The sequence below is a fragment of the Chiloscyllium plagiosum genome, unplaced genomic scaffold, assembly GCF_037043375.1.
Source record: "Chiloscyllium plagiosum isolate Xiang-an unplaced genomic scaffold, Cpla_swu_hap1 HiC_scaffold_17, whole genome shotgun sequence".
NCBI classification, from domain to species: Eukaryota; Metazoa; Chordata; class Chondrichthyes; order Orectolobiformes; family Hemiscylliidae; genus Chiloscyllium; species Chiloscyllium plagiosum.
In genome coordinates this window covers 5,150,123-5,165,683 of record NW_028270155.1, presented here as the reverse complement: position 1 = coordinate 5,165,683, position 15,561 = coordinate 5,150,123, and the positions used below count along the sequence as shown (strand labels likewise).

The window sequence follows — 15,561 nt, the reverse complement described above, 5'->3', positions numbered from 1 at the left end:
AACGTCAATTCTCCTGCTCCTCAGATGCTGCCTGACCTGCTGTGCTTTTCCAACTCCACACTCTCAACTCTGATCTCCAGCATCTGCAGCCCTCACTTTCTCTTCCTTGGCAAAGGAGGGGTCAGGCCCATCCTCCCGGGAGAATACAGGACTGAGAGGAGATTCGAAAGAGGGGTGCAATGGTGGCTCAGTGGTTAGCACTGCTGCCTCACAGCACCAGGGACCCAGGTTAGATTCCCACCTTGGGCAACTGTCTGTGTGGAGTTTGTACATTCTCCCGGTGTCTGTGTGGGTTTCCTCTGGGTACTCTGGCTTCTGTCCAAAAATGTGCAGGTCAGTGGATTGGCCATGCTAAATTGCCCATAGTCTCCAGGGATGTGAGGGCTCGGTGCATGAGCCAGGGGTAAATGTGGATGATAGGGTAGAGGAATGGGTCTGGGTGGGTTGCTATTTGGAGGGTCGGTGTACATTTATTGGGCCGAATGGCCTGTTTCCACACTGTAGGGGTTCCATGAAAACCGGGAGGGGTCTGGACAAAGTAGAAAGAGAGAAATTGTTCCTTTTGGGGAAAGGATCCAGAAGAATTAAGACATTCAGAAGGGATTGGGATCATGACTCATAAGGCAAGTGCAGACTTCTGGGAAGAACACAGAGAAGGTGCACTGGGTTGATTGGTACTTCGGAAATATGGATTAAAATATTCTGTAAGTCCATGAAAGAAATGGAATTGCATTAAACTTCAAACAGCAATAAAATATATGTTTATAATTGTTCCAGTAAAGCATGTTCTGGGTCTAACAGGCATGATAGATACATCATTATACTCTCCTACAGTGTGAGGGAGCTGGATTAACACCAGTAGAGATACAGTCAGTAACACAGGGCTCTGGGGGGAGAGGGGTTACTGAGTGACAGTGTGAGGGAGCTGGATTAACATCAGTAGAGATACAGTCAGTAATACAGGGCTCTGGGAGAGAGGGGTTACTGAGTGGTAGTGTGAGGGAGCTGGATTAACATCAGTAGAGGTACAGTCAATAACACGACACAGGGGGAGAGGGGTTACTGAGTGACAGTGTGAGGGAGCTGGTTAAGATCAGTCAAGATACGGTTGTTGCAATCAGTTTTATAATATATAGAGTAAAGACTGTCCCAGCAAAGTGCTCACTACTGCAGAAAGATACCAACACACTGTTGCAAGGCTGACTAAATTTTATTTTAAATACAAAAATCGATATGTAAACAGTTAAGAAATGATTTGAATAATATTAAACAGAAGTGCAAAGGAATCTGATACAATGAGCATGGAACCACAGTGATGATGGATTATTGCTTTTTTAATTTTAGTTTCACAGCAGCTGCCTCTGAACTTGTGATACAGCTAACTATTCCATGTGATGTTTCTGTACGAGCCTGCGCACGTCACACATCCCCAAACATACCTAAACACGCTTTCATTCCCTTTCACTCTGTTTAACAGTCAGCTCAATAAAACCCTCTCACCTCTAAAATTCCTGGTGCTTTACAAAGTCTTGGTGCTGATTGCACCATCGTTTCTGCTTTATATATCACAAAAGAGACTTAACTGCTTCTGTTAAATAAAGCAAAATTTCTCCTCAGCCCATTCCTTGAGTTATTGATGGTGACTGATTTACAATGAACCACCTCCAGAATCAACAATCCCCAAGTGTACCAGAATCTGAAACTGCAGCTGTCAAATAGCCTGTCAATTTGTTAACACAGGCAGCTCCGACTAAGCTGGATTCATGTGGACCAGTAATTCTTTCCCAATACTCATGAGTCCTTAAGGGCTGTGGGGAAAGACATGGTGAGTGGGTCTAATTGGATAAATGTCTCAAAGAGCCAGGACAGTTAGGATTGGCCAAATGGCAGAGGGCAGACTGTCACAACCTCAGAGCCATATTAGACACCCAGCGACCAATTCTTAATAAGTCCACCACTGAATTCAAAGTCTGATTCAGTGATCATTGTCTGATTCTATGTACAGTGAGAAAGCCTTATTAATTAAATGGAACACAGAGTGCCCATAGCAGCCAATGTTCCAGCTGATTTCTGCTGTAAATGGAGAGGGGAGTGTCCCTATCCATAGGCCAGGCAGACTGACTTTGAACACCTTCTCCCTCCTCCCTCCTCCCACCCCCCCCCAAACCCGTCACAGACATATGCCCAAACCAACTGATTAACGAACAGTTTCTGGGCACAAGCCCAAGAGCTGGTGGTAACAGATGGAGTACTGAGGCAGACCCTCTAACAAGGGGATTACAGGGGCAGCTTCCGAGAAGCTTCTGAAATAAAAACCATGCAGTTTCTCCAATGACAAGGTTTCAATTCTTCCCGAATCTTGTCAGCCACTTCCATCAGCTCTCTCTCTATCAGTCAGTGTTGGAATGGTTCCCCATTGATATTGGGAAGGAGCTGGATGTATGAGCAGGATAAGGTGTGTCAGAAGACAGGTAAAAAGAGTGAGGGAGGCAGGAGGCCTCTTGGTGGAGAGATTGGTTGCCACTTGGTTCCACAATCTGCGGAGGCAATCCACGTTGTCAGTCTCACCATGTTAGGCAGGAGGCCTTCAGCTGCAGCACAGGCAACATGCAAGAAATGCAACACAGTGTTCACCAGCAGGATCTCAAATTCCTTCTATATAGTTCCAGATAATGTGTATTCTCTGAGCAGTAACTTCTATCTTTCTATAACCACAAAGGACACACACATTTACTCATGGTTGCACAGCAGCCAAGGTGACCATTGGGTTTTCTCAATCTCACTCAGAGGACAGACAGATCGTGGCAGGACTTGGACTTCTGTTTGAAGGCCATCTTCTTGTTGTTTCTGGCTGCGATGCGGCTGAGGAATCGTTTGGCCCTCTGACCGATGCTCTCCCGCCTCTTGGCACTCGCCAGTCGCCTCTCGTTGGCTTCCTTGCTGTCCCTGCGCAGCCGAATCTGCCGGATGATACCCTCAAAGAGATCCCGGACGTTGTGGTGGAGAGCAGCTGAGGTCTCGATGAATTTGCAGTTGAAAACCACAGCACAGGATCTCCCCTCTGTAGACAAACCAGAGAATCACTGTTAGCCTTCAAGAAGAAAGAAGGGTTTGAATTTATATAGCACCTTCCAGCATCTCCCAAAGCACTTTGCAGCTGATGAAATACTTTCAAAGTTACATAGCAGATATGGCAAACAATTGTCAAAAAACCACCTCCCAGGAACAGCAGCAAGATATTGACCAGTTCATCTGCTTTCAGTGACTGTGACTGAGGGAGAAATATTGGCTAAGTCTCTGGCGATTCTTTATGTTCTACTGAGAAAGCAGACGGAATCTCAGCTCACCATCTCATCCAAAAGCAGGATCAAGGACAACTCTCAATAACCCCAGAACCATTGCTTTCAGAGGGACATAGACAGCGAGAAATAGGGAAAGAGAGGGAAAGAAAGAAAGGAGACAGGGAGATATGTAGCAGTGGTGATGGAGAAATGAAAGAGACGCAGATATATTGATTCAGAGACAGAAAGAAAGAGAAATAGTAATGGAGAAAGACAGAGAGATAGCTAATTATTCATTTGCACTTGTCTTTGTTGAGAGCACTCTGAGGGTCTTCACCTTCAGAACTCTTTCACATGCAAACTGCCTTGTTCCCAATTCAAACACTAGCTTTGGAAGCATTGAGTGCAACTCTGCGTACCTTCCACAGACACCTCTCTGGACCGAACCAAGTCACTTTTGTTCCCGACCAGGATAATTGGGATGTCCTCTGCCTGTCTCGCCCTCCTCAGCTGGATCCTCAGTTCTGAAGCCTTCTCAAAGCTGGCTCGGTCTGTCACTGAATACACGATGATATAGGCATCTCCCAGCTTCATACAGTGCTCACGGATCCAGTTGGTGTCATCCTGAAATGATGAATAAAGGTACATTTCATTCTCCTGACAGCACTCTCACAAACACAATGACCAAGATTACATGACAGGAAAGAGAGGGTTTCAATTTAATGTCTCAACTCAAAAGTCACCCTCCCTCAGTGCAGCACTCCCTCAGCACTGACCCTCCGACAGTGCGGCGCTCCCACGGCACTGACCCTCCGACAGTGCGGCGCTCCCACGGCACTGACCCTCCGACAGTGCGGCGCTCCCACGGCACTGACCCTCCGACAGTGCGGCGCTCCCACGGCACTGACCCTCCGACAGTGCGGCGCTCCCACGGCACTGACCCTCCGACAGTGCGGCGCTCCCACGGCACTGACCCTCCGACAGTGCGGCATTCCCTCTCTATAGCCTATCTTTGGCCAGTACCTCAATATTGCATTCCTTGTGTATTTGTTCTTAGAATGATGGATGAATTGGAACCTTGAAATAATTATTGATATTTTTTACTTTTAATTTGAAAACATTTTTTTCAAAACAGGACTGAGACAAGGGAAGCTGTGTTTGCGAATTCTGTGACTGGCAAAACACTGCGTGAAACTTGTGGAATCAAACAGGGAGATATTTAACCCGAGGAGGTAATGCAGTGGCTCACAATCCCCTTCACAGCAGAGAACCTCCTCTTTCTGACGTGTGTGTTTTTTGTCCAGGAATATTAAACAACTGGGTGAGAACCTGACTGCAGTCCTTATCTGTGTATTATTGGCTGGGCATTCTAGTCTGTATATTACAGTGCTGTGAGGAGCACTGTGTGGAGAACAGCCTTTTTAAACGCCTTGGTACGTAAAACAAAATCAAAGACTAAAATTCAGTCAGTCAATCTCAAAGGAATCAAAATCACAGAATTTCTGCCAACCTGGATAGCCAAGAATCTTGCAATTGACTGCTCAACAGTCAGTGTCTACATCATCAACACCATCCAATAACAGCTACTACATTTTCTTATCTGCTCTTTACAAACAATTCAGGGACTGGTCTGCATATCTTTTTGACATTTCTCTTTTTAGACTCACTGCTCATTTCTAATCTGTGTATGTGTGTGCTGCGTTATTATTCCTTCTTGTGTTTTGTAAGAAATAAACTCACTCTCTTTGTTAAGCCAAGAGAATCTGGTGAAATTTCTTCCTTTTAAAACCTACGTATCCACTTGGGCAACGCTATATTTTTACATTAACTTTGGTCTGGCTAATTCAGGGGGTGGGTGAATAAAGCATTTTATAGGTTTCTTTGAAATCCCCTCTCAAACTTTTGAACTCCAGCAAGAGAGAGAGAGAGAGTGAGAGATAGAGAGTGGGTGTGTGTGTGTGAGAGAGAGAGAGTGCATGTGTGTGTGTGAGAGAGAGTCGTGTGTGTGTGTGTGTGTGTGTGTGTGTGAGAGAGAGTCGTGTGTGTGTGTGTGAGAGAGAGAGAGAGAGTGCATGTGTGTATGAGAGAGAGTCGTGTGTGTATGTGAGAGAGAGTCGTGTGTAAGAGAGAGAGGGTGTGTGTGAGAGAGAGTGCGTGTGTGTGTGAGAGAGAGAGTCGTGTTAAGAGAGAGAATGTGTGTGTGGGTGTGTGGGAGAGAGAGTCGTGTGCGAGAGAGAGAGAGAGAGAGGGTGCGTGTGTGTGTGTGAGAGAGAGTGCATATGTGGGTGTGTGTGAGAGAGAGTGCGTGAGAGAGAGAGTGCGAGTGTGTGTCACCGTTCCACATTAACCCTGGCACACAGAGTGGTCACTTGGGGTGAAATACCACGGTGCTATCAGTACTGAAGAAGACAATGTCCAATTAGGCAATTGACAATGGGACAAAACAGTAAATAACACATTTGCACTTAGACTAGCAGCATTCATAGCAAGGACCAACCTGCTCCCAGATATCAAACAACAAAAGGTTTGCTTCTTCACCATCCACCACCATCGATCTGTCGAACGTGTCTCCTGAAAGGGCAGAGATTGGATTTACAGTGAGTCTTGTTTTGTGGAATCTTCACGCCTCATACAACAACAGATGCATTGTGTCTTTGCTGCTTCTTTGACAGAGCTATTCCACTTTCCCCACAGCAATGCAAACTTCTCCTTTTCAAGTATTTATCCAACTCCTTTTCTGAAAGTTTCCATTGCATATGATTTCACTGCCTTTTCAGGCAGTGTGTCCCAGATCACAAATCATTGAGTAAAAAAAAAAAACTGATCTCGTTCCTGGTTCTTGGGTCAATTATATTAAAAATTGTAACCACAACCTACTACCAAAGGAGTCATAGCAGACTTAAAACTGTTTCTCTCTCCACAGACACTGCCAGATTTGCTGAGCCCGTCCAGCATTCTCTAGGTTTGTTTCAGATTCCCAGCACCTGCTGGGTTCTGCTGTTATTCCTCAACTTGCTCACTTGTTGCAGTAGGAGAAAGTGAGGTCTGCAGATGCTGGAGATCAGAGCTGAAAATGTGTTGCTGGAACAGCGCAGCAGGTCAGGCAGCATCCAGGGAACAGGAGAATCGACGTTTCGGGCATAAGCCCTTCTTCAGGAATGAGGAAAGTGTGTCCAGCAGACTAAGATAAAAGGTAGGGTCCCTTTCCTCATTCCTGAAGAAGGGCTTATGCCCGAAACGTCGATTCTCCTGTTCCCTGGATGCTGCCTGACCTGCTGCGCTATTCCAGCAACACATTTTCAGCACTTGTTGCAGTAAACAATCGGTCTTTTCTTACTCCATGAAATTCTCCTGAGGACTTTGAAGGCAAGTCATTTGGTCTAACCCCTCAAAGCCACAACACATAACCAAGTTATTAAGTGACCTGAGAGGCTGCACCTAGGTCTGGGTGTTTCACAATTTGTGACGGGATACTTCAAATTGTCAAGATCCCTGGGTAAAGAGGAATGAACCAAATGAACTCTGGTTTTAACAAGGAGCCAATTTGACTAGGTTTTCTGGAGTTAGTAAAGACATTTCCTGTTGGGAATGTGAATGTTCAATTAGTTTCACATCAGTAGCACCCAGATCCCAAGGGAGATTAGAATGAGGGAGGTCATTCATAAAATTCACTACTGCTTCTGGAAAACCTGTAACAGTTTGTCAGTCTCCCTTGTCCGTGCAGGGTGGTGTCTGAGAAGATTCCAGGCTGCCATGGAAATTGTCAATTTGCTGTCTCTGTTAGGTATCCTGAATTTGTAAATAGTGACCTACACTATTGGTCTGATCTGGGTAAGAGACACTGGTCAATGTGCCCCTTGTGTGATTGAAGCAGTGGGATGGAGCTGCTGGCAGTATTACTGTGCCCAGTATTAATGTAGAGTCTGGCTGTCAGTCTGATGAGTGACTTTCCACTCTAACCATTCTTAGGTGCAACTGAGAACATTGTGGTTAAGTTTCCATTACTTAGTACAGGCTGAGATGACTCAGGTTTATCCAATGACAATCTTGGAAGGTGAATCTATTAATATCTTGAGATTTGCTGAGTCTGGAGTCAGTGAGTGGATCTTACATGGCCAATTTTAACAAAATCAATAAAGTGCTTGGACTCCCTGAGCTCCTGGGGCCAGATTCTAAAAGCAGCAATGATTACAGTACAATTACGTTGGTAATACTGGGAAAGCCAGAGAAAGAAACAAGGAGCAGAGTCCAGCATTGCATTAAAACAGGAGAGGATAAAGAGAGAATAGAGGACTTGTATTTACACAGCAACTGCTACTACCTCAAGACACACACAGCACACTGCAGCCAATGGAATACTTCCTGAGGCATGGTTACTGTTGCAATGTGGAAACACCACAGCTAATGTTCACTCAGCAGGATTGCCCCAACAATGAGGAGATAAATGATCACAGCATTAACTATTGGCTGGGACATTGGACACAATCGCCCTATTCCAGTACAAAATAATGTCACGGGATATTATGCGACCACCAAGATCTTAACATCTCACGGAAACACTGACCATTTCACAATTCACAGAATCCTAGAATTATTATGGGGCACAAGGAGGCTATTTGGCCCATTGTATCTGTACTGGTTCTCCAAATCAGCCTCAGTGCCACTCTCCTGCCTTTCCCCATTCATTGCATATTGAATGATTATTTGAAGAGAAATAACGTCCTCTTGAAAGCGACACACTCCCCTCAGCACTGACCCTCCGACAGTGCGGCACTCCCTCAGCACTGACCCTCCGACAGTGCGGCACTCCCTCAGCACTGACCCTCCGACAGTGCGGCACTCCCTCAGCACTGACCCTCCGACAGTGCGGCACTCCCTCAGCACTGACCCTCCGACAGTGCGGCACTCCCTCAGCACTGACCCTCCGACAGTGCGGCACTCCCTCAGCACTGACCCTCCGACAGTGCGGCACTCCCTCAGCACTGACCCTCCGACAGTGCGGCACTCCCTCAGCACTGACCCTCCGACAGTGCGGCACTCCCTCAGCACTGACCCTCCGACAGTGCGGCACTCCCTCAGCACTGACCCTCTGACAGTGCGCCTCTCCCTCAGCACTGACCCTCTGACAGTGCGCCTCTCCCTCAGCACTGACCCTCCGACAGTGCGGCATTCACTCAGCACTGACCCTCCGACAGTGCGGCACTCCCTCAGTGTTGTAATGTAAATATCAGCTTAGATTGAGATTTAGGGCATAATTAAATTCAGAAACAGTAACAGAAATTGCTGGAGAAACTCATTAGATCTGGCAGTGTCTGTAGAGAGAAGGCAGAGTTAATGTGACAAGTCCAGTTCTGATTAGATTCCCTAAAGTGTGGAAACAGGCCCTTCGGCCCAACAAGTCCACACCGACGATCCGAAGAGTAACCCACCCAGACCCATTTCCCTCTGACTAATGCACCTAACACAATAGGCAATTTAGCTTGGCCACCTGACCTGCACAATTTAGTGACTGTAGAAGGAAATTGGATCACCGGGAGGAAACCCGCGCAGACACGGGGAGAATGTGCAAACTCCACACAGACAGACAGTCGCCCGAGGCGGGAATCAAACCTGGGACCCTGGTGCTATGAGGCAGCAGTGCTAACCACTGAGTCACCGTGCCACCCACAATGAAGAAGGGTCCCTCTGCTTCTCTCTCCACAGATGCTGCCAGACCTCTGAGTTTCTCCAACATTTTCTGACTTTTTGTTTCAGATTTTCAGCATCGGCAGTTCTTCAAGAGTGTTTCCTTTATTGAATTCAGCCGTTCCCAGCACAGTGCTGTGAGGGTTATTCTCTCAGTCACAGCTGACACTTTGATTAAACACAAATGTTTAGAAACACAAATCTGTTTCTACACTGTTTCAAGCACATTTCTCCATCCCAGTATCTCTCTCTCTCTCTCCTCCCTTTATGTTGTCCATACCAACCTCTCTCACACACTTTTTCCAAATCAATTCTCACTCTGCTTGTTAACTGCTTGCTGTCTATTTCTCTTGGTCCAATATTCCCAGGTCTTTGACATTCTCTGTCTGTGTGGGTCCCTCTCTCTACAGCTGCTAATCCCTGCTCTCTCTCTATCTCCTTTTAGAGCAGCTCCCCACACTCACACTCACACACAAACTTACTCACACGCTCATACCCATGCTGACACACACACTCACTGACACACGCACATACACTCACCTCTTCCTTCAGTCTCCTGGGGCTCGCTTTCCTCCAGCCCCCCGAATATCCGGGCCAGGCTGCTCTTGCCCACTCGGTGTTCGCCCAGCAGCACCACCTTGTACAGGCTGCTGTCGGAGTCGCTGCCGCTGGAGCTGAGGGACTCAGAGGAGTGGGACGCCTGGGAGGCCTGGCCCGGGTTGTAGGAGGTACAGCGGACCAGGTTGGATAAGGTGCCTGCTTGCAGAGAGGCACACAGCTCTCGCTCATCCACTGGCATACTCCGGCGGTGGGCATGTAGAGGGGTACTGCCCCGTCTCCGCTCCAGTGCCCGGCTCCTGTCCGTCTTGTTTAGAGTCATTGCTGTCTCCCTGAGGGGGGTGGGGGGGATAGGGAGGGAAGCAGAGACAGAAAATATATTTTATTTTATTTAGCAAGTCGATATTACCAGTAAAGAATTGACTTTAACACGAGAGTCCCGAGCAGGAGAGAGACTGTGATGTACCCGGGGGGGATTAGCCACGTGTGGGCTGTCTCAGACAAACTGGGAGCAATAGCAGGCAGTTCGGCCCTTCCAGCCTGTCCCGTCACTCATCATGAGAATGGGTGATCTGCTCTCTGAATGCCACCTTCTTGCATTCTCCCCAGACACCAGGAAGCCTTTACAAATTAGCACATGAGCACTTTCTTGAACATTAGGAATTTTCGGATTTGACTCAGTCCTGCTCAGGTGAACGTGGGAAGAGGAGAAACTGCTCAGAAACAGGAGAGGGACAATTATCTGGGATTACGTCAATTAGGACACCATCCTCATTAAACTGGCGCTGATAGCAGTATCCAGAGCTACAGGGAGTGCCACATTGCACCAAGGGTCAGTGCTGAGGGAATGCTGTCTGGGAAGCACACACTGAGACTGGCTTGTGATAGAGACACAGACCCTTCTCTCAGTGAATGAGCGACCCTTGTTGAGATCAACTTTCTGTTCACAGTCTGGAAACCAGCACCTGCTGTGAGTGGGCGGTAAATATTTCTGGAATTTGTGATAACTTTGGCAAGTTCATTCAACACTTGCGTTAAACGGGCAACGTTTTGATTACCACAAGTCATCTTCACGGATATTTCTGCTGAGCTGACAATCTGTCCCACCTTTAAAAATAACTGGAATGAATTGTACACTCTTCCTGCCCAGCACTCATTCCGCTGAGGCCATTCTGGAGAAGATGCACAGAACGATCCCAATAACTTTGCGGCCGGGATCAGGACAAGCCCCCGGGTCCCTCTCCCTCCCACCGTGCGGCTCTGTCCCAGACAGTCAGGGAAGAGCAGTCCCTGCAGAGGTTCCTACCTGAAGCTGGGCGGTAATGTCCTCTCTGTCTGTCTCTCTGGCGGTTTGGGGAGCTCCTGCCCGGCTCCCAGCTCCTATTTATAATCGCCAGCCGGTGAAGTCAGCCCCTGACATCAGTGAAACTCGATGACTGTCAGCGCCCAGAATAGTTTGCATGAAGCGGTGAACAGCTGACTCTGACTGAGACATGGCCCAAGAATTGCTCAGAAATACCCAACAACTGCCCCACTCACCACCCCGCCCCCAAGCCCCACTTCCCACGTGTCGCTGCTTCATCCAAAATTCGCTTCAATCTCACTTTGGAAGAAAAACATCCCAAATGGAGCCGCAGAGCTCAATCCAAGCTTCAGCTCCTGGGAACTGGTTTCCGACTGCGTTTATATAGCGCCGTTCACAGATGCAGTCAGGAAGTGCTAAGCGCCGCTGTAATACAGGAGCTGCAGCAGGCAACCTGCGCACAGCAAGATCCCACGATGTGATCATGTTTTTCTTGTGGTGTTGCTGCTTGAGGACACCAGGAGAACTTCCCCTGCCCACTTTTGACAGAGTGACCTTGGGATTTTGTTATACCTGAGGAACAGTCAGCTGTGCAGACAATTCATCAACTTCACCAACACATTCCACCCTGACCTTAAATTTACCTGGACCATCTCTGACACCTCCCTCCCCTTCCTGGACCTCTCCATCTCCATTAGTGACGACCGACTTGACACTGACATTTTTTACAAACCCACCGACTCCCACAGCTACCTGGATTACACCTCTTCCCACCCTACCTCCTGCAAAAATGCCATCCCGTATTCCCAATTCCTCCACCTCCGCCGTATCTGCTCCCAGGAGGACCAGTTCCACCACAGAACACACCAGATGGCCTCCTTCTTTAGAGACCGCAATTTCCCTTCCCACGTGGTTAAAGGTGCCCTCCAACGCATCTCGTCCACATCCCGCACCTCCGCCCTCAGACCCCACCCCTCCAACCGTAACAAGGACAGAACGCCCTTGGTGCTCACCTTCCACCCTACCAACCTTCGCATAAACCAAATCATCCACCGACATTTTCGCCACCTCCAAACAGACCCCACCACCAGGGATATATTTCCCTCCCCACCCCTTTCCGCCTTCCGCAAAGACCGTTTCCTCTGTGACTACCTGGTCAGGTCACGCCCCCCAACAACCCACCCTCCCATCCTGGCACTTTCCCCTGCCACCGCAGGAACTGTAAAACCTGTGCCTACACCTCCTCCCTCACCTCCATCCAAGGCCCTAAAGGAGCCTTCCACATCCATCAAAGTTTTACCTGCACATCCACTGATATCATCTATTGTATCCGTTGTTCCCGATGCGGTCTCCTCTACATTGGGGAGACTGGACGCCTCCTAGCAGAGCGCTTTAGGGAACATCTCTGGGTCACCCACACCAATCAACCTCACCACCCCGTGGCCCAACATTTCAACTCCCCCTCCCACTCTGCCGAGGACATGCAGGTCCTGGGCCTCCTCCACCGCCACTTCCTCACCACCCAATGCCTGGAGGAGGAAGACCTCATCTTCCGCCTCGGAACACTTCAACCCCAGGGCATCAATGTGGATTTCACCAGTTTCCTCATTTCCCTTTCCCCCACCTCACCTCAGCTCCAACCTTTCAGCTCAGCACTGCCCTCATGACCTGTCCTACCTGCCTATCTTCCTTTCCACCTATCCACTCTACCCTCCTCTCTGATCTATCACCTTCATCCCACCTCCATTCACCTATTGTATGTCTTGCTACTTTCTCCCACCCTCCTCTCTGACCTATCACCTCCATCCCCACCCCCATTCACCTATTGTACTCTATGCTACTTTCTCCCCACCCCTACTCCCTCTCATTTATCTCTCCACTCTGCAGGCTCCCTGCCTCGATTCCTGATGAAGGGCTTTTGCCCGAAACGTCGATTTTCCTGCTCCTCGGATGCTGCCTGACCTGCTGTGCTTTTCCAGCACCACTCTAATCTAGACTCTGGTTTCCAGCATCTGCAGTCATTGTTTTTACCTAGTTGATTTTAACCCTACTGCGAATCCTCTTGCAAGGATGCCTGCCTTGTAGAAGTTTAATGTCCCACCTGAGAATCCGCTCCATATTTAGATTATAACATCCCTCAGCAATGCACTGCCTAAATGGAACTTGAACTCACACCAGAAAGTCATAAGATGTTGGTGCAGAATTAGACTGTTCGGCCCATCGAGACTGCTCAACCATTCGATCATGGTTGAGATGTTTCTCAATCCCATTCTCTTGCCTTCTCCCCATAACCTTTAACCCACCACCTAGCACAGAGCTGAGAGAGAGAGAGAGAGAGAGAGATGTACCGACTCTGCAATTAGCTCAGGAATGGGCAGGAGGTCAGTACTGGAGGAGCACAGAGAATCTTCCAGCTTTGTAGGCAGGCACACAGACTGAAATCACAGCCCCTGGGTGCTGCTTGTGGCCTGTGCCCCAGGTCATAATCCAAGCCTAACGCCCCAGGCCACAGCAACTGGGCCCTTATGTACTCCCACCCTGCCTCGGGCTCAGGTCAAGGGGCTGGGGGAGGTTACAGAGAGAGGGTGGGGCCAATGCCATGGGGGGAATTCAAAAGCGAGGTTCAGAATGTTTAAACGGAGGTGTTGCTGGGAGCTGGTGCAGGACAGTGAGCACAGCAATGAACAGCACAAGATTGAGAGAGAAGAGTCTTAGCTGAGGTAGATGAGACTGTTTGAGGTGGAGGACAGGGGAGTGTCCAGGAGAGCCTTGAACGTATCGGGTTTGGAGGTAAGAACCTCTCAGGTCACACCAAAGCATTTTAGTAACCAGCACGGAATTGGATGGGGAGTTATGGGATCAGTCTGATAGTGTTGATTCATTACTATCCTACTAATGGAGCCTACTAATCCATGTGAAGAAGTGACATGTTACCAATGAGCAAGTTTAATTCATTAAGATTTCCTTATGTCCACAGTGACTTGTTGCTGATAGGTTAAGGAGAAGGTGCTAAAGGAGCATTCCAGCTGGGCCCATGTTGTTTACACCAGAGGGTTATTAACTTTCGTCAAGAAGTGCATCAAAGCAAGCTCAAAGAGTCTAGACACATTACCATATCTTCCGTTTGGCATTGGTATTCCATTGGCAGGTTGCCCACATTCGCTGAGTTGCTGGAGATTAGACTTGGAAATGTCACTCCTTGACTTGGCACTGAATTTGAGCAGAGGGAATTTACATGATGTCAGGTGACAACTGAGCCTAGGGCATCAGATACAGTTACCTGACTGTATAGTAATTACTGGTATGTATAAGTCACACTACAGAGAAGTATTTACAACATCCTTTACATTGCTAACATTTTCATTAAAATACTGGTAAAACTACTGGAGCTAATTTTCCTCAGGGCCTCAGACTGCCTGCTGGATTTAGTTGGAGTTCAGTGGAGAATTATCTTACCTTTAAGCCAAACTATTATGGGTTCAAGGCCCGCTCTAGATATGTAGGTGTACAGTCTATGCAGTTACTTATGGTGTTAGTACTGAGGGAGTGTTGGAGATACAAGCAGTCAGATCAGATGTCAAAACAAGGTCTCATCTGTTCCCTCTTGTTGGTGTGACAAATCTTTATCCCTCAATGTAACAGCTTGCCTGGGTGTTATCATATTGCTACTTGTGGGACCTTGCTGTGCTTCCTACATAATAACCGTGACTTTTGTAAATGTGCTGAGTTGTTCTGTTTTGGAGCATCCTGAAATTGAGAAAGGTGTCTTATAATTGGAAGGACCTTTTTTTCTTTTTACATCTGTCATGCAAGTCTGTGTCTTCATACGTCAGTCCATGCATCTGTCTGTCAGCACATGTGCAACCTGTGTATGTGCATGTCTATGCAACTATATGTACTAGGCACAGAAGCTGACATTAAAATATAGTGCAATGGAAGTTAAAACAAAACAGTCATGCTTGATGAATGGTGTGGAAATAGTACCATATGAAAATGAACAGATCAATTGGTTCAAATAAAAATATTGAATGAGGTAATTGAAACAGAAGAGCGCAGGTCAGAGGAAGATTCACACAAACTGGGAGAGCCCTGGTCACTTTGACCTGTATCTAGGTGTGGTCAGATTCCCACTGAGCACTGGGTCAACAAGATACAAATGACAAATTAAAATGATAGAGTCAGGAGGAAAATTACAGCAAAGCTTGTTCTGAGTGTCAGGGCTTTCAGAGGGTTATATATGGCTAACAGAAAAGTATACCTTCTTCTGACAAAAAGCAGAAGGAATCTCTAAGGGATGATCTTATTGAGGAATATGTGTTTGCATATATCATTATTTTAGAGTGTATGCCAGGGTAGATACTGAGCAGCTGTTTACCCAGTTAGAAATAAGAATTACTGGATTTCAGACCGATCTGAGAAAAATTCCTTCTCTGAGAAAATTACAGAGCTTTGAATTTTCACCTGAAGGGTATTGTGGATGCTCCATTATTGACATAACTCAAAGCAGATTGATAGGTTTTTCAGAACACAATGGAAATTAAATAAAAGGCAGTGGGATGGGAAAGTGTGATTAAGGTTCAAAATCGACCATGTTCACTGATGATTGCACAATGTTCAGCACCAGTTGCGACTTCTCAGATACTCGTTTGAATGCAGCAAGATCTGGATAATGTCTGGGCTCGTGCTGACAAGTTGCAAGTAACATTCATGTCATACAAGTGCTAGCAAATGACT

The 15,561-nt window shown here is 47.4% G+C and overlaps 1 protein-coding gene across 1 annotated transcript; it reads right to left on the bottom strand.

The window, feature by feature from the left end:
* Positions 1 to 1,191: 1,191 nt before the first annotated feature.
* On the bottom strand, positions 1,192 to 10,962 carry rrad (Ras-related associated with diabetes). Its single transcript, XM_043706528.2, has 5 exons — positions 10,831 to 10,962; positions 9,507 to 9,856; positions 5,779 to 5,852; positions 3,701 to 3,905; positions 1,192 to 3,061 (listed from the first exon to the last, which is right to left on the bottom strand). Exons 2-5 carry the CDS (start codon positions 9,844 to 9,846, stop codon positions 2,784 to 2,786), a joined length of 897 nt encoding a protein of 298 aa, XP_043562463.1. The 5' UTR covers positions 9,847 to 9,856; positions 10,831 to 10,962; the 3' UTR covers positions 1,192 to 2,783.
* Positions 10,963 to 15,561: the final 4,599 nt, after the last annotated feature.

Coding starts and splice junctions, on each gene's coding strand:
- rrad (XM_043706528.2), bottom strand. CDS start 9,846: ATGACTCTAAACAAGACGGACAGGAGCCGGGCACTGGAGCGGAGACGG. Junction 3,906..5,778: donor TGTTTGATATCTGGGAGCAG/GTTGGTCCTTGC, acceptor TCATCATTTCAG/GATGACACCAACTGGATCCG. Junction 3,062..3,700: donor CAGAGAGGTGTCTGTGGAAG/GTACGCAGAGTT, acceptor GTTTGTCTACAG/AGGGGAGATCCTGTGCTGTG.